General features: G+C 36.1%; 1 protein-coding gene across 8 annotated transcripts in view; it reads left to right on the top strand.

The window, feature by feature from the left end:
- Positions 1 to 25,719, top strand: part of SHANK2 (SH3 and multiple ankyrin repeat domains 2) — a 354,395-nt gene that overhangs the window by 61,443 nt on the left and 267,233 nt on the right. For all 8 annotated transcript variants that reach the window (XM_080594526.1, XM_080594522.1, XM_080594527.1 and 5 more), the window contains 2 exons: positions 449 to 526; positions 20,261 to 20,327. In XM_080594526.1, the coding sequence (XP_080450652.1) occupies positions 449 to 526; positions 20,261 to 20,327 (145 nt within the window). The remainder of the gene's footprint in view (positions 1 to 448; positions 527 to 20,260; positions 20,328 to 25,719) is intronic.

The following is a 25,719-nucleotide window of genomic DNA, read 5'->3' on the forward strand; positions in this document are numbered from 1 at the left end:
GTAGGGGAGGATGATATTCATCACAAGTACTGTTTACTGTACCTTGAACAGTGTACTATTTTCCCTACAAAATAGGCAAAACACGTTTGGGAGTCAAATTTCACTTTGAACTAATGCATTTACTGCAAATTCTTTTTTTTTTTTGTTAAATATGGAATTTCCACAGTACAATTTATTAAAAATTTAATAAGATGTTTACATCTCACATTCCTTTACTTTTTTTTTTTAACACTTGCAAGTTGTTTCTACTCTAACACATCGCAAAGCACCTCAAGCCCTGTCACACATTTAAATACTACTTATAACTTATTTTCTCAGACTAATACATATATTTTTTGACTATTGCTGTTCTTATCTAAGAAAATATATTCAAAGCAGCAAAACATCTCATAGCCTCAACATCTCTTTAGGACCATTATTAAGAAGTTTACCCTTTTACCATTTTCAGGAGAGTTGTGCCAGAGTGCTGCTCTTCCGGGGAGCAAACAAGGAGATTAAGAATTACAACAGCCAGTCTCCATTTCAGGTAAGGAAAAAAAAAAAAAAAAGTGCCTTCCCCCTGCCCCTCAACAATATTAAAAAAAAAAATCTCTTATTTTTCTGTACTATGTGAACTTGGTTTTGTCAATTCTTCCTTCCTTGGGTGTGATGCCAAAAATCTGGGAAATGTTTCAGGGATGGGGTTGGATTAAGTGCAGTGCAGTCAGTGATAAAGGTTGAAGTTGTCATCTCTTTCACCACAATGAAAGTCTTTCTTTGGATTAGTCAAAATCCATTAGATGTTTTTTCACCATTTGCTCATATTACTTTAAGTGAGTTTAATTAAAAATCCAGATGGAAGAAAGTTGTCCAAAAGGGTTGCCAGGTATGTCTGACAACCTTAAGCCCTCATTTCTGAAGCAGTCCTAATTAGTCTTTATTTCAGTGTAACATTCATAATACAAACTGGCATGTGAGAAATAGGAATGAAAGTTGTGATGTTTATAGAAAAAGAAAAAGTTTTTTTTTTCAATTTACAGAAAATAGTGCTTCTAGAAGAGTAATTACACAGTATTACTAAAAGAAACTGTCCTGTCATGAAACATGAGGAGACCGTTTCCCCAAAACAAGTACTCTTTTAACAAAAAAAGTCCTGATTTACCTTTGCATCTTTCCCATTATATCCTGCTCCCTAGCTGGATCATCCTGGCATAGAATTCAAAAAACAAATGAAAAACAAAGCTCAAACAAACAAACCCACAAAACAAAGCACCTTTTCTCTTATGCTTTGACAAATAATATTGGTTGAATATTTGCTATGTCTATGTAGGTCTTGGAGTTGGCGTCTCAGAGTTCATGCCTGGAAAATGCCTCTGTGTCTTAACAAAACTCAGCCAAATATTTCTGTATCAGTTTAATTAGCTCTGTACTTTGAAGGTTTTCTGGACGTAGGTTGTGTCTCTTGAGCTTAAGATCTGGCTGCAAATCCCAGCCAGATCATTGTTTTCTCTGGAGACCGTTTTCCCAAAATTAGGGAAACAGTGTATTAATAATTTAATTTTAGGGACCATTTTCTGACTGCTAATAATTTGCCATCTGAATATGCACTAAGCACAAATTCACTAAGTACTAAATAATACTTAATCATTGTACCTTAGAATTAGGGATTGATTTAATTGGGTGATTAAAAAATGGAAAAGAGAAATCCCTAATTTTTGGAGGGATGGGTTACAGTGTCATCTCTCTACCTTGAGAGATCAGATTTTATTCCTCTGTGTCTTTGAGATTCACTTTAGCCTTTGTTTTAGGGTTTTATGTGGAAGTGGAAAGCAGAATAATTTCCATTTGTCTTTCTCTTTATACTGACTGCTGCAACATTTTTACTGTTCCTCCTAAATTAAGAAAACACAGGGAAAAAGGCAGAAAAAAATCTTTGTAAAAGCTAGCACTGATCGTTATAGGGCTTCAAGTAGTGAAGGGTGACTAGCCAAAACCAAATAATGTCAGAACCGCTAGCAAGCACAGTGACAGAAGAAATAATCTCAAGAGAACAGTCTAGCTGTGGAAGTGTGCTTACTGACCAGTTAAGTATTCCCTGTCCCTATGGAATAAAATGCTTGTATTTGTTATCATTTATTATATGTTACCACCTCTGACATTTGGGCTTTTGACTGGTCCTCTACCCCTAGTTGGGACAGAAGGACTGACAATTAGTTTGGCTTTTTTCTATCCTTTCTACATCCATGTGCTTAAAAAAAAGGAAATTGCTTTGCATCTTTTTACTCAATGGTGTCTTGCTTTTAGGTGTAGGAAATATAAGAAAAGGTTTTTCTGCTAGTTTTTCCAAATGCAGTGAGTAGAGAAAACCCCGATGGCAGCATTGCAATTAGAATTAATTCTTTGCCATCTGTCTGCTGCTGACCCAGTCGATCAGACACCACAAGTGGAGCTGTTATAAAATTATGCAGAATCCCCTTGAGTTAATAGGATTTTGCATACTAAAATTGTTTACTCATGTAATCAGTAGCAAGGAACATCGAAGCATCTCATATGTACATAATGAGAATGGTTGTAGCTGCATGATCTATTCCTTTGAGTAACCTCCATTATGTTATTTCCCCAGAAATCTAAAAGGATCATTCCTTTGAATTGCTGCTTACAAAACTGATTGTATGAAAACTGGGCTTTTCTGTAAATAAACAGTATCCATATATGGAGAAATTTTTATACTGCTTTCAAGGCAGGCCAAAGCTTTATTATTAGTAGTATTTTGATGAAAATGGGGAGCATGTTTTGACTGTGCATCTTGCATTAGTGGCCAATGAATATATTTTAATTTTACTCCACATAAAAAAAAGTGTGTGGGGGAGAGTGTTCACTTCTTTCCAAATCAAGTCCTTATTAAAATAAGCACGAATTTACAGGATCATAAAGAAGGGAGACTCTTCTGAGCTGAATTCTGTGCCATTTAATTTAGGTATCCCACACTGTGTTCTGGGTGGGCATCTCTGCCTGGGATATGCCTGTCTTTTTTACCTTTTCAGTGTCTGGCAGAATTAGTATTAGAATGGCATTGTCAAGTGTCATATCCATGAAAAAGCTTGTATATGCTTCCCAGTTAAGTGCATAACATTTTATTAGCCACCTTTGAAGAAATGGGTTTCATCCAGACTGATTACTGGGACCTCTTAAGTTAGTAATCAATGTTGAGTACAGCTGATATCACCCACACCTGAAACTCTGTCTGTGGCTGTCAGCTGTAACAGATTTTGCTGATAGGATGTACTGCACAATAACAGAGTATGGGGTACCAGAGATTTTTCTGTATTTTTTTTTTTTGTGTTTGTTTGTTTCTTTGTTTCTATTTCCCCTTAATAAGTATTAACACTTCTGTGAACTATTCTGTCATCCCTGTTGTAAGTTCTGCTGATGCCTCCACAGCCATTTCTACCTTTTGATAGGGCTTGCCAAAACATGATTGCCATCAACATAGAGTAGATCGAGTTACAGTTCTCATAAACTGTCTGATGACATGATGAACTATAACTGCCATTCCATTTATAAGCTACCTTTAAACTTTCCAGTGATTTTAGCTTTTTATTTATTTATTTATTATAGTTGCTGTTCTTTTCATGTTAGTATTTCTATGTTATTACCGAAAATATAGACAGAAGCTTAGTCCTTGGTCTTGTGGTAGCTGCAAACGGATGGACTGGAAAATTGACAAAATGTTCTTTCAGAAAATCTGTGATATCCTACCAACATCCATAACTTCTTGGTTTTCCATGCAGTTTGACTTCATAGATTAATATAAAATAATTTCTACCTACCTGGCAACTATTAATCCAGTAACTCAGAATCATCAGTTTTGCAGTGTTTACAAGCCATTGATATTGTACTGCGCAAGTTCAAGTGAACATACACCTTGTTTATCATGTTTTTTCTGTTAGTGACCAGAAGCTCTATATGAATAATTCATATGTTTTCATATGGGCTATAAAGCACTTCCAAGCTTAGAGCAAATAGAGCTAATAATTAGCGTTTTTAAAGCATGTGTGTTCAAACATGCAGAACTATTCAGAGGTTGCGTTTAGTGACACCTAGGGTCGTACCTGAGGATGATTTCTCTCTCAGACGTACTCTGTTATTGACCGTTGCTGTCCCAAATCAACATGGTCTGTTATTGCGCTGGTATATAGACAGCAGGAGGAACAGCCTTCTTCCAGTGCCACGGCAGGTAGGATTGTTCCTTTCAGTATGTTGGCTGTACATCTATTTCAATTGCTCATATTTTTGCCAGATTTGAATCATTTGAAATGAAAATTTCCATGCCTTATATCTGAGGCTGCATTGTTCAGAAAAACAAAATGATTCAGCTGTTTCAGAGTATGGGTGAGGGAAAACATGTGTTGTTTTGCTCATACTGAAAACTCTGTTGACCCACCTCTCCTCGCCCCATCTCCCCTGTTGTGTTATGTTGTTTTGTTTTGTTTTCTTTAATTGCCCTGCATGCTGTCAGTGATCTCCATGTTAATAACACAACAGTGTAAAATGGTTTGCAGTCTGACTCAAATACAGGGACTCCAGAACTAGACTGCATATTTGGAAGCTGGCTAGGGGAATATAGACAGGCAGAATTGGGCATGGGTAAGTAAACAAGGAACTTGAGAGCTTGACCTTGCAGATGGGTGGAAGAGTGCAAGACTGCCTGAGACCAAGGCTGGGAGTCAGTGAAAGAGAGAACTGAGTAAGAGCAAAATAGATAAGGGTCTTTGGGAGATTTTTCATCTTCAAGAGCAGAAGAGAAAGAAAATCAGATCGGGGGAAGTTGGGACTGACTGTATGAGATGGAGTCTGAGCAGGGAAGAGAGGGAGGATGGGGATGTCACAAGGTGGAAATGCATGCAATGCTCCCAGCCCTGCTAATGGTCAGAAAAAATCATCTTTTCTATCCAGCATATTTCTGTAATGGCTTCCCAAAGCCCAGTTTTATTTAGTTTATCATTTATCATTTTTTTAAATTCTCTTTTTGATGGAATTTATGGATAAAGAAGATAATAGGAGATACTCCCAGGTATTTTTTGTCTCTGACACTTTTGAAAGGGTGAAACTCTGAGAAAGCAAATTTTACAACTGAAAATCTCTGTCCAGTGCCTCAAAAAGTCTTCTTACAAATATAAAAAAATATTTTCTCTCTTGATGTTAAAATATGTAACTGTTGTGTTAGTAGAATATAGCAATTGGATAAGGATTTTTTTTTTGCTAAGTATTTATTTTTATCCTAATTCCTGTCCTAAAACACCCGTGTGAACAATGCATTATTGAATATTATGTGTTATTGGCAAAAAAGATCTCTCTGCTTATTATACATTCTGGCATTAGTCAGACCTTAAGCTTTTTGCTCCTTTTGTCCTGATTTCAGTCAAATCTTTGAGCTTTTTCGTACTCATTTTGGTTGTTTTATTTATTTATTTTTCGTGTTTTATTTATTTTCGTGTTTTATTTATTTTTCGTGACCACTGCTTATGTTGATCAGTTACATTCTGTTTTGCAGTACAGAAATAGCAGGTAAAAGACTCTGTCATGAAAGTGTATGCATTCAAATTTACACTTACTCGTTATTTGTGATATTTAAATACTGATGGAAAAGATTCAAGGACTTAACATGGTTAAAAAATATAAAGCATTTAACATCTTTAACTCTACAGAAGTGACCATACAAGAAAAAAAATGGATTTTTCCTTTGAAAATAAATGTGTATGTATAGATGTATGCATACGCACCATTATTTTCATAAGAGGAGATTATTAAATAAATAAAAAACAAAGGTCTCATGGTGATATACTGAGACGCAAACAATGATTAGTTATGACATGTTTTCTCATCACTTACCTTGAAGTGCTATTTATAGAGGAACACATGTTCTCATTTGAGAAAAAGGCTTTTTGGGAATCCCGTACATCACCTCCAGCATATTTATGCCTTTGTTGTGCTGACATGGTATCTGTTAGAGTATTAGGGGAAATGTTGCCAAATGAAACTATCCCTGAGAATAACTGGGATACAAGATGTTCTTCCAAGTAACACTTCCAAGAGAAAAGCGTTCAATGGCAAATTTGAGGTGACCTCAAGTGCCAGTAGATTTCCTGCAATTGTCAGTTTTGAAGCATTGACAAGCTGTTAGGCAGACGCTTCTTAGCGGCACACAAAGTACAATTACCAAGGATCAATTTTTTTGTTTATTATACAGTTGGTGACAACAAAGAGGTATGTGATACTGCTGCTGAGAACTTGGGGCAGCAAAGATGCTTCTGCCCCCTGCTTCTGAAGATACTGCAGCTACTTTTGAAAACTGGGACACAAAGAAACTAAATTATGTGATTATCTTGTATTGAGAAAGACAAAATATTGCCACACTTGGAGATGCTAAAAATACCACAGAATGTGTCTTTTTGGGAGGGGAAAAGAAAAAAAGAAAGTCAGTTGTTGCTGCATAGTTGTAATGTGGCTGCAGACTTCTGGAGGAGTGTCTGTGATTTGTATTGTGCTCTGTGTAAAGGATCCCAGACCTCTTATCTTCCCCTTTGCACTTTCTCTCCCCACTCAGACAGTCCAGCTGAAATGCCTCAGCTGTCCTCCCTCACAGCAGTATTTCACTGGGAAACAGCATGTCCCTGAGGTAGCTAGGAGCCGATCTGTTTTTTTTGTTTGTTTGTTTTTTCTTCCCACCAAGTCAATAAACTTCAAAAAGCTGAGAAGCAGCTGAAACTAGATTATAAAAAGGAACAAATAAAGCAAACTAAATTGTAAGGGTCACTACCTGTTTTTGCTCCAAGCGAGCAAGACTGGTGTGCAGTGCAGTTGCAATGAGCTGTCAGGAGGGAGGTTGCAAGAGGCAATCAGATCTGTATAATTTTAATTTAATTATAGGATTTTGATAGCAAGTTTAAATATTGCTCCTACTATTTTATTCGTACCGTATCCCGGAAAGGAAGGCAACAAGGGTAAGTTCTTAACTAGCCCGATCGTAACTGAACAGTGGCACATAGCTTGTCTTATTCTTGTAAAATGTCAGCTGTGGCAACTCTGCATGGTTTTTTTTTTCTGTAACTATAAAGAGCACAATAAATCTTGTCATTGGAAATACTTTGATTATTTTATCTATAAGTAGCTGTTTTTGTTCTTTTATTGGTTTAAAGCAGATTTTGTCTCCAAGTAAAAACAACAACAAAAAAAACCAAACCCACCATTAGTCCTAAGACTAGGATGAACAAGATTAATATAAAATGTCCATTTATTCGAGTTGCATCGTTGCCAGGATTTTACGTGTCTTGAAATGGAAATGTTAGGAACTGTATAAACATCCAGAGAGTGACAGATAGCTAGTTTTTTTTTCTTTTTTTTTTTTTCCCCTTCAGTGTTCCTACAGAAAAGTGTATTGTATCAGGCTCTGCTCTAGATTTAACTGTGGGAAAAATGAGAGTTGTGGTTCTTTTATGATGTCTTGATTCCGGGACCAATATGTGTGGTATAAAGAAGGATAAATCGTATGGGAAATGTGTTTCACAAACTATAGATAAGCGTGCTAGCACTAATCTACTACATTTAAAATTTTCTTACTGCTGTTACATGGTGTTATTTTGAGATGTTAATACTATTCAGTTTCTCTATTAAATACCTAGTACATTATTAGATTTTGTGTGCCGCTATAATCTATATGTAAAAGCCCTAGTGACACTGATTGAATTAGTTGATGCTAATGAACTAGATATTTCAGAGAAATTTCTCCACCTCTTGGGCCGAGGCTACTTCTGCCAGGATGCCCAGCCGTGTCCTGCTGTTCTCCCGTGTGCTTGTATCCGAATGGATTGTCACAACTTAGCTTGCATTTCAGGGCAATGATGATCTTTTTGTTTTGTATCCACCCAGCTGAGCACAGCTCTTGACTGAGATCACGAGCACATCAGGCCTTAAAATACCGATTAATGGTTATGACTGATGGACAGGTAATGTGCTGGCGTGATCTCTTGCTTTTGCAGGAATATACAGGCTATTCAGCGTTAATTTCTGGTAATATTCGAGTGAGTCCTTGCTGCTTAAAAAAGGAAGGGTCTGTGCCTTTAGGACAAACTGTGCATCTTGTTGCACTGCCATTTTGAAGACAGTGCTCGTGATGAGCAGTTGGCATACGCTGCAGTCCCATGTCTGTTCCCATCAGCACTGGCTTTTACTAGGCTACTGTTTCCAGAGGTTTTGTTCTGGATAACCCATTGAGTTTGGAATGAATCCACCAAATGTATTAGATAAAATAATCAATGTATTTTATTAGCTCGGTGCATTTTGTCCTAAGGGCTTTCAAAAACCGTTTTTGCCCATTTGGGTAGCAGTTTAAACAACACTGTGTTATTAAACAGCGCTGTTTGCAGAACTGAATCTCATAAGCAGTTTTCACTGTGAAATAGTTAGCAGTATCTCTTGCCTACTCTGAGTAGGAAGACATTTTTTTCTGAAAGTATTTTGGGAAGTAACCACTAATTTTGCCTTTTCTATGAGGCAGGCCTGCGTTCAGAGGTGAAAGCTTGCACCCTACAGCAGGGCACACCTGTCCACACTTCAGCTGCATTTTTTACATAACCCAATGTTTACTGTGATTTCAAGGAAAGCAAAATCCAGCACACAGCATACTTTCTCAGTCTTTTTCTAAAAAGCTTCTGCAGAAGAAGATTGCATTTCATGGCTTTCTGATTTAACATATTAAAAAAAAAAGAAAATTAAGTCAATTCTATTGCTGTCTGTGCCTTATCTAATTCATCTGATGCTGCAACCTGGCTTTATCTGCTTTTAATAAATACTTATTTGGAATTGCTGCTCACCCATGTAGTAGTAATGGGGATTATGCAATAACTGGCTTCTGATGGCTCTTTCCCGCCTGAGCTAGATTTTCACATGGAATGAGTCTGTAATTGTAAACGTGTGTATCATACTGTCTGCTTTTTCCTTCTCATATTAATTATTAAAACACAAGCTTAGAAAAGTGCATCTTCCTTGAGAACAACTTGATGGATGGCTTTTTAGCAGAGAAGCAGAAAAAAAGATGTAATTTTTTCCTACTTTTAGTATAGAAATAAACATTAAATTTCCTAATACGTGTAGTGACTGAGGAAGAGGCTTACCACAATCTGTATAAAGCAGGGTAACCTAAAAATATTAGTTATTTCTCATCTAAGGAAATAGAAGGTAATAAAAGAGTGATGTGAAGCAGGGAAGTTGTGCCTGGGATGAATTCACCAGCACGTTCGTTTTTGCTGCCTGACATGTTTCATGGTAACTTTAGTTGACTTGCCCGTGTATTCAGTTCAGCACTTCCTGGCAAGCTAGTTCTTGCATAACACAGGATCCTTTTGTCATAGGAGTTAAGTTTGCGTTTCAAAGCTGAGAGAGTGAGATAATTTAGAAGTGATTTGCCTGCAAGTTGTGAGGAAAGGACTTACATTTTTTATCTTGCTGTCCATGCAAGCTTAGCTTAATCTGAGGGTATTCAGGCATGGCTTATTCATGAGTAAGAGCAGTTAAGTTTTAAGAACATGGCTGTGTATCTTCATGAAAGGACAGTGTACAGTAAAATACACATTCTACTTTTTAAATCATATTAAGATTACTTGAAAATGAGCTTGGCTGCCTAAAGGCACTTTAGGTATCCAGCCAGTATAGAGCCCTGGCTAAGACAGCACTGCAGGACAAAGAAAGACCAAAGTAAGGTTGGTTAGTGTAATAGCCTTCTTTTAATTTTGACTTGAAATCACTGTGCTTGTCAACTCTGGCAGTGTTTCATGGCTACTGAGTGTATTACCAAAGACCCAGAGGGACTGTAAAATCTGCAAGCAAACCCAGAACTTTAGCAATGAAAATGTACTGATAGTGTTATGCTTGCAGTGGACTTTTTTGATAATACCCAGCTAAGTACATATGTATTTGGATGCCCATTGTTGTATAACTGAATATTTGATTGTTTTTTAAATTTCAATTACACAAAAATCTTTATGGTAAAATCCTAGTTCCTTGAAGTTGTTAATACTGTTTCATTTCCCTGGCATGGAATTGTATTCCTCACATTTTGCTCAAGATTTTTTCTCAAAACCATACTATCAACTCTTTCTATATGATATATTCCACTTAATATAATTTCATTTAATTAACATTACTTGATTTTAGCACCATGCAATTATTTTAAGTTATATGAAATTGCACACTGCATTGCAACAAATAACTGCAAAATCTTTAGCTACTGATAGATAGTTCTTGCAATTTGCTGTAGCTGAAAACAAGATGCTTTCCCTTCTAAAAAAAAAAAAACAAAACCAAAACCAAACAACTTTCTAAGAGTTTTAGGAAGCAAAAACACTGCTCGAGAAGCTATGGTTGTAATTTTTATTGCATTCCCTTAGTGAGGTTCAGGATATCTTTGCATTCCCTACAGTACTGATGCTGCAAAAGTTTTTTGTTATTGCCCAGTGAGATGCTGAGCTTTTTCCACCTGTTGTGGGACATTTTCCATGAGGCTTAGGTTCCAAGGGTGTTAAAAAAAAAAAAAAAAAAAAAAAAAAAAAGCTTAGATCTTAATGTAGCAGTACTTTACAGTTTTAAAGTCTTGTCTTTGATTAATATTAACCGAGTCAGGTCACCAGGTGGCTCTCACCCAGACTGCTACAGAGAGAGCTTTGAGGGCGTATGTAAAGGACTGCACCCAGCGCAGCAGAACTTCATGCTGCTGCGCTTTGGAAAGCACAATGCTGTGACCTTAATACTGAGGCTATGTGATCGTGGCAAATCTTTGTTTAAACAGTGCTAAAATGATCAAGGGAATGATGAAGAGCCTCAAAGAAATATTGGCCCTTTCCCATAATTTATATTTTCAGCTGCTAAAACTAGTTGTTGAGCAAATGCAAGGTATCTATTTTAAGATACTGCATGTCAATATCTGACTACAGATGGCTCCATGAATCATAGTTGGAAGAAGGAAAATGTTAGACACTAAGATATTGTTGCTAAGAGATTTTTGTACACAGTATGCTAACATGTGCTGGCAAATTTGGGAACAGTAGCGGCAGCATGCTTTTGGAGAAAAAAATTTCAGTGGTGAAGAAACTGTCTTCAAAGGACTATTTAAAGGATAGTAACATTATTGTGCTTTGTTGTATCAAGAGCTGATGAAGATGAAATTGTCTTTCAAGCAGATAATATACAGAAAACATCCAAAAGGTAAAGCTAATCCTGCTATCCAATGAAATAGAAAGCAGCAACTAGAAGGAAAAAGAAAAAAATATACTGTACTTTGGGGCTTAAATTAAGCAAATTTCAAGAAAATTGAAGGTGACTTGCTGATATTTTGCCATCTACTGGACAAGAGATACATTAATATACAAAGTTAGTTCCTTTCAAAATGGAAAATATTGGTCTTGTATTACATTATATAATTACAACAGTTAAGAATTATTTTCTGTCCAGGAAAAAAGCATGTATGAAAATGCTGAGTACAATTTTTTTTACTCATATTCTTTAATAACATTACTATAGAGTAATTTTAGAAAAACTGCCAGCTTTTTATTGTTCTGGCAGAGATGTAGGTTATTCCTGCACTTAACATAAATCTTTACTGACTACTATTTAAAGAAAATAATATTAATTTTTTTCTGCTTTGCTTATTCTACGTATATCTTACACATCTTATTTCAATGAGTTTTACTGAAACTTGAAAACAGTATTATATCTGAAATAAAACTTCAAATTCCAATATTTTAAAACTTTCTCAATTCGAGTAAAACCTTTTACATCTCATATATTCTCAGAAAAATATTATTACCTTATCTATACAAAATATTACACAATTGTAAAATTCTCAAATGTGCTTCTGACATATTTCTAATTATATGTATTATATCTCAACTTCAAAACTGATTACTTTTAATGAAAACTTTTGGAGTGTAAATGAAAAAAATGTCTCCATAGTGTAAGCATATATATTTTTGAGGTTGTGTTTCTTATCATCCATTTTATATGTATTCAAGAGAGCTATTAGAAAAAGAACGTGAAATAGTGATATTAATAGTATATTAATAAAGCATTTGGTTTTATTGTATAAAAAGATGAACTAAAAAAAAAGTTTTATTTTAAAATATTATAGCCTCAAACTCAAAAATCAACTGTAATCTATACTACTGCAAAATGTAGGATGCTGCTTTTCCCTTTGCTTTTGGAATGGAAAATGCAGAATTCATGATTATTCAGCATTTGTATATGAGACTATATGGTTATTGTAACTGCATAGAATTTTCCAACTGGTTCAGAAAATACAATTTTTGCTTTATTGAATTCTTAATGTCTTTAATTGAAAATAACTAAAACTGTTATATTTTGCTAAGATATTACTTGAAAATCTGTTTCCAAAGGAAAATTAGTTTTAAATATGTTTTTATATTTATAGAATTTATTATTCAATTATTTTTAAAAGCTCTCTGAAATTGGGCAAGAAACCAGTAATACTTGATAAGTACATTTTTCTCCCACACCTATGGAAAAGAAATTGAGAACGCAGATTGCTTCATGCTTTTCCAAACCAAACTCCATCTGCACCACTGTAGAGAGTTTTAAAATCTACATGCTGCTCATATATGAGAGCAACTAACGCATATCAATTTAAGATTTTTTCTGAGTCTGCAGTGGGTGCTATATGATTTTTGTGTCTCTGTTTATCAGGAATATAACCTCATTGTGCTACGTGCAGCCTGGACATACACACTCATACATGAGAGTAAGGGCATCGCACTTAACCTAAATTTAACTTTCTAACATCCTTGTGGATGAATACTGCATACTTGATGGTGCACAGTGACAGATTTCAAAGTGGCTTTAGACTCTGAAAAGCCTTTGCCTCTTAGTTTTATTGGGGAGGGCTTTTCTTTCAGGTGGACATGATAGAATAATGTTGAACTACATTGCTTTTTCATTGCCCCACAGTAAGTACCATTATATTTTCATATCAAATTATAAAGGTGTCTGTGTCCAAAGATTATGATTATAACAGAATGGTTTAGAGATCGTCATGCTGTTGGATTATTACACCTTATTTGATATTTCAACTACTGAGCGAGTTGTTGGCATTTTTTTTTTTGTTTTTGTTTTTTAATCTGGAAATTTATGCTCATTAAAAATTACAACATTTCTGATATTTTTAATATTAAGAAATCATGTCACAATTAAGACACGTGGAAGAGCTATTCGGGCAGCCTCTTTGTTAAGAAAGTGATCCCAACTGTTCCTTCCTTGTGATAATTTCTCACCTGTCTCCACTGATTGTGAATCCTATTGCATAATGGTGATGGCTGTCTGAATGGAGTTTCTTCTTCTATTTTTACCATACTGTAGTGCTTAGTGGTATATTAAATAAATTATAATTTTATAAGTCTATGACTTGAGTGGAAACCATTTTCTGGAGAATCTTATGGTCACGGTCCATAAGATTCTATCAGGGTTGCAGGGTTCTATCATCTTTTCCTTCCAGTTCTTCCTGGGCATAGGAACAACGCAGTGTAGATAACACCTCAGAGAAACCTGTATGTTGCATCTGTTTTCCCTGCTTGCCTGAGACTGGGTAAAGTCACTTTTTGTCCTGGGATACAACTATCTCCTTTATTGTATAGTACCATACCTGAGCTCATTGCTATTTCAAGCTTGCTTGAAAGACCATCATTTCACAAGCACTGCTGGATAGCAGAGACAATGCAAGGGTGAAACATCAGCCCTGAAGACAAGAATAATGAAATGTACTTTCATCAGAAAAGTGAAATTGTCTGGAAAAAAAGAGAAGGGGGAGAAAAATCAGGTGGGGCATGCTGGCTGTTTCATCGTGAACTGCTTATTGTGATTTGCAGCTGCAGCCCAAACAGCTTCCTCCGTTCTCCATTTAGGCAGAGCACTTTAAAGCTTTATGTCTTGCCTGGTCTGAAATTTAAGCATGTGCAGAAGGAAGTTCAGCAGCCTTGATTGTCAGTGAAACGTTAATGAACCATGAGATGCAGTCCTTACTTCCATGTAGAAAGTTTGTCAAAGTTCATTGGCTGGGCTTAAGAGGGGACAACTTCAGTTTCTTTTTTTCCTTCCTTTTTTTTTTTTTCTTATTGTGAGGAGCAGTTTGTTCCAAACAGTAATAATGTAATTTAATCACGGCACTTGCCTTCCAGGGACTAACCTATAAAGCTCTAAAATCATATTTGCTAAGAGGCTACAAAGATCTTACGCTAATTTAATATAATCTCTACCTGTGATACATTTCAAGAGCAGAAAAAATCAATTGTGAAAGGTTAGTGACAGGTAAAGTGTATATGTAATTTCCAATTTCCCGAAAGGAATAAACACTGCATTAACCACAATTCGAAAAATCTAAATGCTTGAGGGTAAGTAATTGATATATTGACAACTGCACTTACAAGGCTGAAAAGAGAAACTTCTGTGAGACAGTACTGCTACTTCTATCTAGTCCAGTGTCTGAAAACATTCATGAATCTTTCTCCTGCTAAAACCTGTCACTGGGCATCTGTCAGTCTCCAATGTATACACAAAGCAGTCTTATTTGCCTTAATTCCCCAAGATTTCTTTGGGGAAAATGATTCAAGAAAGGAGAATTAACAATATGCCTCGAATCTTTAATCTTGACTTCTGAAAGCCAACCTAAAAACTGCATGTATCCAGAGGGAACGTTCCTCACTGTAAATACCAGAAAACCATAAGATGAGAATAATGCTGTGCCAGGAGAAAGACGTACCCTTCTAACGATGCCTCACCAGTTTGTCTTTTGCTCCTTGTCCAGTTGTGTGATTCTTGTGTGGAGCAGCTGTTGCAGAGTGCCCTTGTCCTCTGCCTGGTCCCCTAGCCCAGCCTAAACATTGCAGTTACTTCATTCATTCAAGTTTCTGCTTCACTGAGCTGCCACTTAGTTACCATCCATAGCAACTAGCCACATGTGGATTAAAATCATCCCCGTCTTCACTGAATTGGTGACAGAGCATCTGGGATTGCCTGGCATGACAAACAGTAAGCCACTGTAACCGGTTGGGTTTGAAAAGAAACATCTGTTTGTGAGACAGAGAGATGATGGGGTACTGTAACAAGCTTTGCTTCTCCCAAGGCAAAGCAAATATCAGTGTAAACATACAGCTGCTGGTCACGCTCTGCTCTGCATACCCCCTGACAGTAACAGCCGGCTCTCAGCTGCGCTTGGCTGCCTTGCCCAGGGGGTCATGAACCCCATGGCCTGGTGCTTCACAGCCGTCTGAGTGCAACTCTGCTATGACCTGTTTCGGTGACTCCATTAACATTTTGTTACGGTGACATTATGAAGACAGGGCGTCATGGAAGTAGGAGATGATACTGCCATTCTATCTGCATGGGTTTGCCCTACTTTATTTTGTGAGTTACCTCCTGCTCTGATAGGTCTTCAGGCTTAGTGTTAGTTTCTGCTCACTTCCCTGTTGTAAGGGTATGTGTTTATTCAGGTTAGCCATGTACGTAATCAAATGTAGTTAGAAAATAATTAGGTGTCTGTATCAACATTCTTAGTGTGGTAGGTTAAACTTGGAGGGGAGGGAGCTGATAAATGGTTCACTGGTTACTGTCTTTCATATAAGATTGCCTCTGATGATATGAAAACCAAGAGAATTTCTGTTATATCTGTTGTACAGCTGAGTATGTGGCAGAGATCCCAACCAAATGTCAGTGCAGCAGATAAAGATCCTACTTTGGATCTGAAAGCACTGCACTTGAACTACTTAGTCGTGCTTTTTAGCTGGACTTTGACTGACACCATGCTGGGATGCTGCAGGTGCAGCCTTTCTGATTCTGGAGCCAATGCAAAGTAAATATACGCTTTAAAAATAGGGCAAAAAATACAGGTTTTAGTGAAAATTGTAGAAGAGTGACTTTTTGAGAAAATGCAGTAACCAGGCTTTATCAAGTTTTGCAGGATAGTTTTACTAAGGACATGAACCTGAAATATCGTAAGACTGCTGTATATGCTGTTTTTAAAAAGCTGCAATTTTTGAAGCTTCAGCATAACTGAACCTGTAGATAGCCTCTAGTTATAAAGTGCTAGCTCCAGACTTTCATGGTAATATTTCATGTCTGGAAACATGCATGTGATGCATTTTGATGACTGCAATCCAATTCCCACTGGAACTGGAAGAAACTTTCTCAGTAGTTTTGCTGCTTGTGCTGACTTTTCACTGCCAAGAAGAGAAGTTTTGTGACCCTCAAAAAACAAACAAAACCTTCTTCCCTGCCATTACTTGCCAAGTAGAAATCTAGCACTTGACTGCAGAAAATCCTTGCAAGCAAAAGAAGGCTATCTGAAAACATGTAAATTATCAAGTGTGTAGAGTACCAGACTCCATTATTTTTTGTAAAGTTACATTAGTATTTTTGTTCTAAAGTACAATGCAATTCAGTACCATTACAGATTTCCAATTATTTTTCACTCTAGTTTTTGTCTTCATCAAAAGATATTGCACCACTTTAATTTGGATTAAATTTGAACTGGCTGAAGCCCTTTGCTTTAATCTTGCGGAGACCATTCACTTGTCCTAATGAATTCACATTAACGGGTTTGTCTGAACAAACTAGAACTTTGGTTCAAGACAAATTTTGGTAGGAAACAGGTGTTGGCTGGTGTGTTTTATAGTTTGCAACTGTAAAAATTGAATGAATATAATTTTGTATCTTTCAGATTTTTCACTGACGTCACTTTCTCCCACACTCTTTACCCATCAAATGCAAGTGAAGTACATTGACATTATGCCAAGAAATATTTGTACTTTTTTACTTTTTCTTGCTTTCTTTAGATCTTAACATACTTGCCTTCATTTTTGCTGTTAGAATTTTACATCGTGTTTTTACTGAATTGAAATAAATTGAATTGAAAGAGATGATACCTTGAGCTTGCTGAATCTCGTGCTTGATTCAGAAACAATTCTCTGTCAAGCTGTCTGTCAGCTATCTGGTACTATCTTTTTTTCAAGCAATAAAATGTGATTATCACTTGAACAGCATGTTTATACTTGAGTTTTAAAATCTTCTCTGTATCAAAAATTCTTTCATTTGAGTAACATGGTGGCTGTCTAGCAAGCTGCCTGTCACTGCTCAATTCCCTGCCTGAATTTTGTATGCTGACGAAAAGTACTATTGCTTGCTTAAAATGTAAAGAAACCTCTTGTGTATACACAAATGTTGCTTTTATGTGGCAGGCTGCAGAATGTGAGGTTAAACAGGTGTTTTTGAACAACTTTATTGTTACTTACATAATGCCATTGGCCAAGGAGAATCCTGAGTTACACTTTAGAAGCTGGGCAGCGAAGGCTGGGGGCCAGATTCTGATACATTATCCATGCTGAGAAGCGGATTTTTTTTCATGAGTAGTTCCTGGAATAAAGGTGTTCTGACTAATGGTTAAAGTACTAATTTTCAGATGGATAATTATCGCTATTGGTGATGAGCTGGCAATGCTCCACCATATCAATCTAACTCTGTCTGACCTCCCTGATCTTTGCAGCTATTATGTCATGCAGAAATCTTATGATACATCTGAGTCAACTGCAGTCTTGAAACAGAAGTGGGATTGATTAGAACCAGCATTATTGATTCATACTAATGCATTTTGCTTGCAAGACTCCATCATTAGATGTAACACAGCTGAGAAGTGCCCAAAGCAAAACATTTCATTGCTTTTAATATTGTAATCAGAAAATAATTACATGATTATCACTAGTAAGTGTGGTGATATTGTATGTGGGTCAATTATTTAAAACATGAAAATTATTATATTGCACATGCTGCACTCATAGCTGTCTACTGAAGATTATTTTAAAACACAAGTATATACCTATTAAGTATAACTGCTAGGAGCTGTATAACTATGGAATAGAGTTTGTGCTATCATACATACCCTTGAAATGAGAAACAAACTTAATTGCTATATTTACCCTTTATGCTGGAGAGAATTTTGTAATGAAATAAACAATTCACAAAGAAAAACAGCAGAACCTGAAAGTGGTAATATGAAGGGGGGGCTGGGGGTGTGAGAGTGGGGGATCACACACCTTGGATTCAGGACATAAACATAATAAATTCTATATTCAACTGATACCAAGTAAAGCTTAAAAAAATTTAAATAGAAAATCATTCTGATACTGTATTATTCTTAAAACACGGTAATTTTTTGAAGGCTTGCTTGTACTTTACTAGCCAGTAGACTTTACAATCTGAACTAAATCAGCCTGTCTCTCCTTAAACCAACTTCTGCTTGCTTAGGACCAAGAGATAAAACAGAGATTACTCCACTGTATTTGAAAACATTTATTTGGATCTGTGTCCTTTTGCAAAGATTTCTAGAACTGCATACAGAAAGGTTTCATGTGTGATGGCTTCAGTCATAAGGACTCCCATACAATGGGAGTTCCAGATCTAAAGAAATGCTTTAAAATGAGCTCACCAGAAGGACTGTAAAATGGAGAATAACATAATAATCTGACTGTCATCAATCCCCATCTATTTTTATTTATAAGTTTTGCAGTGAGTTCACTTTTCTGAGTTACCCATTCCTGCAGCTAATAGTCATTAGACTGCATAGTCAATAGCTAATAGTCAATAGACTGCATTTTGATGAGACCTGTTCCAACACTGCAGTAGGATATATGTAAATCCACTCTGAGGCCTGCACAAGATGCACTAATGGCACAATGAGGCATACTGTAAATAATCAGTGCAGAAGAAAAAGCAAAGAAAATATGTGGAAGTATTTTTATTTTAAATGAAATAGATGTACTGAACATGACCAAGTCTACCATTTAAAGCAGATTTGTAAACTCTTACATACATAATAGTCAATATTTTCTGTCTGTATCTTGTTGCTTGTATATAGTCTTCATTTTTGAGGACTTTGATATTATTTTGATTCAGTTAATAGTAAATAGAATTGGCCCTTCAAAGAAATTTGCTTCAGTGAGAGCAAAAATAAACTTATATTAAAAAATATTACTGATGTTAACTGTACCTCATACAGCTCCCTAAGAACATTTCTTCCTTTTTATTATTCTTCATCCCCCAGATTTGTGGAGTGGTTCAGATGAGCAGATAATCTTTCTTGGTAATGAGTTCAGAATTTTCCTGAGATTTTCTATCATTTCTCATGATTGACAGTAGCCCTATATCCAGGGGAGTCCTTAAATAAGGTGTTTTTGGTTTTTTGCCTTTTTTTTTTTTTCATTTGTTTTTGCTTTTTGCCTGCACCCTATTTATGCAGAAGCTCCAGTGGGAAAGGTGAGCACAGCTTATCCCTGTTACCAACATTAGGAAAGCCACAGTGACACTGGGTGGAAAGAAAGCTGCAAAATGGATGCAGAAAAAGGAATTGCTGAATATCCAGGGCAAAATAGGACAAGGAGGAGAAAAAAGGAGGAGATAGCAAGAGTATAAGCAAATCACCTTCCTCATCATATCCACTGGAGATGTTTCTCTTTTTGAGTTCATTTATATGAGAACTTGGAATAGACAGTTACACATCTGTGGTGGTCAGGAAATACATGAAAAAGAAAAAGATTATTTTAGAAGTGTAGTTATTAAAATACTTTAAATTCTATATATATGCATAAACTTTTGCAGTTTCTCCTTTGTAGTCATCTTTGCTGTCTTGGTGATACCTGTCTACTTGTAGTTTTTGGTATTTCCTTCCTGATTATCCCATGTACATTGCACTGCAGCTCCTGCTTCATTGTTCAGGTAAGGAGCAAGGCAGAAGCAATTAAAGGAAAAAAATATATCTTAAACATATCAGAGCCTGCCATTGGGCAATTCTCCACACATCAGTATAGTGCTGAAAGCGCTGGAAATGCTGTATTTAATGTGCACTGCTGATTTTGACTACCACAACATGAAAAGCTCCATAGCTCTTCTAGCGGTCACCTGAGACTTCCATGAGCAAAGAAGCCTTAGCAAATGTGTAACTGGGGGACATGTCATGCTGCTTTTGGTAGGTGGTGATATCATTTCTTAGCATTGCTTCAGAAATGCATTGTGTGCAGTAGTAGCAGAATGGAAGTGGAAATGTCCAAGAAGCAAACAGTTACTCCATTCTGCAAAATGAAAATATATGTGTGTTGTTTGTAAATAATGTAACATACATATTTTTCTACTTAAATTATGACAATATATTAATGGTAACTATTTTGCAATCCTTCAGGTGGCTATAATAGCGGGAAATTTTGAGCTCGCTGAATATATCAAGAACCACAGGGAAGCTGATATTGGTAAGCAAAATATTTGAAAACACTGAAAATGTTACACATTTTAAAACCAAGATTTTATAAAGAAGTTAATATCATTCAATGTGCGATATGATTACAGGGCTAGTGACGGTATCGTTTCAGGAAGATTTTAGAAGTAACTTTTCCTTAAAAAAAACGCAGGCAGGAGAAAAAGATAAAATGTTTTCAAAATATGCTCTGAAAAAAAAGTAATTTTGATATAAATTTGAAATAATGCAAGTCATAGATGTTTCATGAGTATGAATTAGCCAGTTTCTAACAGATTAAATACATGTGTCCATATGAAGCAGAGCTAAATTGGCTCCTGCAAGCTGTTTTGAACTTTTGCATCGTACCAGAGAAGCTCTTGAGTACAAATAATTGGTCAGAAGAAGATTAAGATGCTTCTCTGGAACTGAAGACATATATGGCAGAAACTATTATCTATAAAATCTTTTCCCCTCAGTGAGGGTGGTGTGTGAGACTGGATTAAGTCTAGAGCAGTTCCAAATGACAGGCATTAAGGTCTATTAACAACAACAACAACAACAAAAAAAAAACCTTAAGGTTATTTAAAGAACTTTTTACATACTGTGTTTTGCCATTAAAACAAAGATTTCAAAAAAGCGATTTCTAACCCAGTTTAATTAAAATAAATTTAAATCCTTTAGCTGAAGTCAAATAAAACTCTGTAGGAACATCCTGAAGTTGCTCTAAAAAAGGCATTCATTGTGAAGTAGGAAGGTCTATATAGTTGTCTGCACTGATTTAATTCGATGATGTATGTCTAAGACTTGTTAGTGTTTAATTTATGTGGAAAACTAGGTCAGCTCACATACAACATAGGACTGTGAAAGAACTGTTCTAGATTAAGGTCTCTCTTCTCTTTCCCTGCCTAGTTCCACATGCTCTGCAGGGACATAGTTTAAAATTTGGCACAATAATGTGAATTCTAGTAGCATTGTGATACTTTTAAGTCTTTGCAGTATGCTTTGAGAGAAGTGAAGAAATTGCATAAAAGTTTTGCATAAAAGTTATGTTTCTGCAGTTCATAGTGAGTTTGTAAGATTTTTACCTGACATAGTGGGGTAGTTCCTTTCCATATAAGATGTCTTCCTTCTGTATTTACAAATAGTCTGATGTAAACAGTTAATTTAGAAATGAACCAGCTATTCCTAATATGGTAAGAATCTTTGTGTTTATATTTACATATGGCTAATGATTTTAAAAACTTTTTGATGATCTTGAAGTGAAAGGAAAAGATTGCTTAGATTCAAATGGTCCCCATTATTTCTGCTGTGCTAGTTCTTGGTTCTTTGGCTTGCCTGTACAGCCAGTGCAGAAAAAGTGCTGCACATAGGCAATGCAAACTGTTGCATCTTGTTTTTCTAAGTGCATTCTTTCTCTTAAAAATAGTTATGTACAAGGAAAAAAAAAAAGTCTAGTGAAGGAATGACTTGCTGGTGTTAACTATGTGTACACTTTTGGCATAAGTAACTGTAAAATGTAAGTAATGCTCACAGTACACTTATTGACTGTAGCCTCTAAGTCGGATTACATAAAGCCATATTCATGCTGAAGTCATTCCTCTCTGACTGTTCAGTTTTATACTGCTTCTCCTTCCCCCTGACCGGTGCCATTTCCAAGTTGTATTAATGTATGAGAGAAACTGGAATTTAGTTAAAAAGTAGATGGATGAGACTTAGTTCAGGAAAGAAATGATAACCACATGGCTTTTGCTTTAGGCAGAACTGAATGCATCAAAATATCTATTTCTTGAATGTTTCCCAAATAAAAAATAAATGAATCAAACAACAATACCCTGAGCAGAAAACCTGATAGCTAGCATAATGAAGAATGTGCAAAACTATGTTCAGCACTTCAACTTCAAAAACTTGACTTTTACTTACCTTACCAGTTTGGTTATCTGCTATATTCCTATAGTTTTGGATGTATTCCAACATACAACTTTTGATTAATGCACCTTCTTAGAGCACAGAGGCAACAGAGTGGCAAGAAATAGCAAAGAGCTAGAGAAGTATCCTAAAGCTTCCATTTTTCATGAAATACACTTTCAGAAGGTGTATTTTTGGTTACGTATTGAATTTTGATATTAAATGAGTTCATAAAGCCTCGTTATTATTTTAGACCTATTTAATAATCAATAAGCTACAACTTTGGGAAATTCTTTGGAATATATACAACTTTGTGTGTGTCCCCTTTTCCTATGGAAGTTTTAGATGGTAGATGATGTGGTGTTCAATCATTTAATAGTAAGATTGTTGATGATATTTGTGATTATTCACAAAAGCATTTGTTGGCAGAGGGGTTGGTGATGTATTGGAAAGAATGTCCACATTGCTCTTGGAAGATTTCTGACCTAATATTTTGACTTTTAGTGATCGTCATACAGTATCTTTAGCTATAGATACTTTTAAAATGGAAGCCTATTATGCAACAAAGTAATAGAAATAACAATAATATTTTTTTCAGAATGAATCTACCTGCTTTCCTAAGTGTGTCATCTCGAGGATGGGAAAATTTTAACTGGCTAGAGTAGCTGGAAACTGGACTTAACTTAGTAGTTTCAAGAACAGTTATTTTTTTATCTGTTGACAGAAACAAGTTTTTACATTTCTCAAACTGAAGTATCTGAAATTTAGAAAATAATATTTGCTTAAAATCTCTAATCTTACACAGTGAGGAACTACATTATCAGTGTCCATCTGTTTTGACATGAGCTAATTAACATTATTCTTAGATAATTTTGTTGTCCCAAGCTATTGCAGTAGGAAGTCACTTGTACTTTCAATGCAGAAGGTATTATGTGGGTGTCTTCCAGTTTGTCAGTAGTCACAAAGCTGTTTCAAGTGTTGTTGCCAAAACTGCAATTATAAGGATCTAACAGCAGTAATGTAATGCTTATGATTCATGGTCCTGTGCCATGCATTGCCGTGAATGAGCTGCTTTGTTCAGTGGCAGAGATCATAGCTCAGCCTTTCCACAGGAGGAGGAGACTGCTGCCTATGCAGTAATGGGATGAGGCTGCAGCGTGCCAGCAGCAGGAGCACTACATCTCAATGCACTAGTCCAGAAGAGCTCTACATAAATACATTTGCATGCTTAAGTACTGGGTCTATCACTTGTTATCTATTCCACCTTTGTCTGACAATTATATTTCATTGGCTTTTAGAGTAGGATACTATTTTAAGCCATACACAAAGTCTAGGATTGTTCAGCCTCAAGAAGTGGCTGAACTGCATGTCTTAAAGGGAGACTTTTTTTTTTCTCTTTTCTTTTTTTCCCCCTTTTTTTCCTGGCCTGAATCTGTGCCAAAATGTAGTGCTAAGTCTGTCCTCATTGTTGAAGATCATAGAGAAGCAGCTCAAGTAAAAAACGACCAGGGTATCCTCTAGCAGTAGAAAATACTAATTTACAGCAGAACTACTAAATCTTTGCCCCTCTAAAAATTCAAAAATCTCAGATACAGATCAATTCCTACAGAGATTGCCCTTCCTTTTTATTTAATTATGAAGCACTTATATTAGACAAATATGTTGAAATTATGAACAAACAGGCAAATATAAAATAAGCTTTTCTGTTTATATGATAATTGTAAGACTTGACTCTATACTGTAAAAAGAAGAAAATGTAATAATATCTATTTTAGAGTCATAAAAGGCAAAAATGATGACCCATGTTACTAAAGTAATGTGACATCTGACTGAAAGAGGGGGATGTTCTAAGGTGTGTAATGGCTGTTTCTATCACTCAGATCTTGCCAGATTAAAGTATCTACCTAGGGCCAATATGAGCGTATACTTTTAGTCAGAGAGATGAATTATGTCCATTTTCCTTTTATAGAAGCAAATGAAATAATGGTTGTATCCAGAACAGAGTATGTATGTGCCATTGGCAACCTGAGTTGTCCAAGGAATATCCAGTAAATGTGAGAGAGGACATTTTGCCAGGAAAGTTTTCAGCTACATAAAATTGTGCTATAGAGACCACTCAGTTGGCTAAGCTGAGGGTGTTTAAAGACAGATAAAGTCATTCAGGGTTTCAAAACTATCAGGAGAGGTCAGAGCTGGTAGACGTACACTGAGACAGCTTTAAGCACCAGCACTGTGATTGAAGAGCATGTGCGGCAATTGTTCTCGCTCCACCTTTCCCTCCCTTCACCCCTTCTCCCTCTCTCCATCATTCCTTCAGTCTGGAGAAAGCCTGATGTCCACCACATTCTTGCCACGGGTGGGTGCAGCCCTCTATCTCTTGACTGATTTAACACAGGAAGTTTATGAGAAAATGTGGGATGACCCGTAGAAGGGGGAGACCCAGAATCCAAACTTGGTCATTATTTTCATGACTCTGATTTACAGAAAGTTAAACATTCAGACAGTGTTGTAATTTAAGTACTTATATTCCTCTTTGGCTCTAAGCCCTTGTCCCTCCCAGCAAACTGGAGTTTCAATAAACCTGCTTCCGCTTAGCCATGGTACTAATATGAAATCTGTTAGCTATTCTGTCCTATTAAAAAAAATTGACCTTTTCCTCTGAATGCTCAGCATTGTGTGGGTTCTCTCACACATGCTCTGTCTTCTATCAGCAAGTTGTTTCTTTCCTACCTTGCTGCTCTTCCCACCATCAGCTGCCACTTAATCTTTACATTAGGTATCTGGGTGAGCAGTCTGTTGAAACTGTGGCATGAAAACTATTCAGTGCAGATAACTGTTTTTTGACTTGGTGCTGCAATTTTCAGAAACAAATGGAGAAAAAAGCCTTGCGGATAATTCCTGTGGCTTAGCACAGTAACGGACACCTTGCTGTCGTTAACAGGGAATGTTTGCATCAGTCTTATTTGATGGAGATGGTACTGATTTGTGAGACCAAAACATATATAAAAATAAAGGATTCCGAAGAGAGGAAAAAAGGATATCAGTAAGGGATTAAAAAATAGATACAGATTTAATTGTATTTATTTCTTTTATGAAGTTCTAAACATCAGTGAATCCCTTTGTTGTTTTTTGACAGACATGCCAAAGTTGAATACAAATTGCCCTATCATTTTTAAAGTAATCCTATTTGAAACAAATGAAAATAATATTTTTCATAAAGCAAGAAAACCTATTACCATAAGGTACTTAGAAACTTGCTTTACAAGCAGTATGAAATACTTAGTATGGTTTCTCAGATTATTTCAATTAATCAAGCCCCTAAATTAGTTTCGTAAGGAATAATAACAATGTAAAAGCAACTTATTCTAATTATCACTTATTATGAAAGTCTTGGGAACCCAGAAGTATCTTAGAGCAAAGTGACTATTCTTTGCTGCACTCAGGAAGACACTACATACACTCCTCATGTACTGTATGGCAGTACCACACCACTGAAAAAA

Source organism: Anser brachyrhynchus (assembly GCF_964034855.1).
Source record: "Anser brachyrhynchus genome assembly, chromosome: 5".
In the NCBI taxonomy this organism is placed as follows: Eukaryota; Metazoa; Chordata; class Aves; order Anseriformes; family Anatidae; genus Anser; species Anser brachyrhynchus.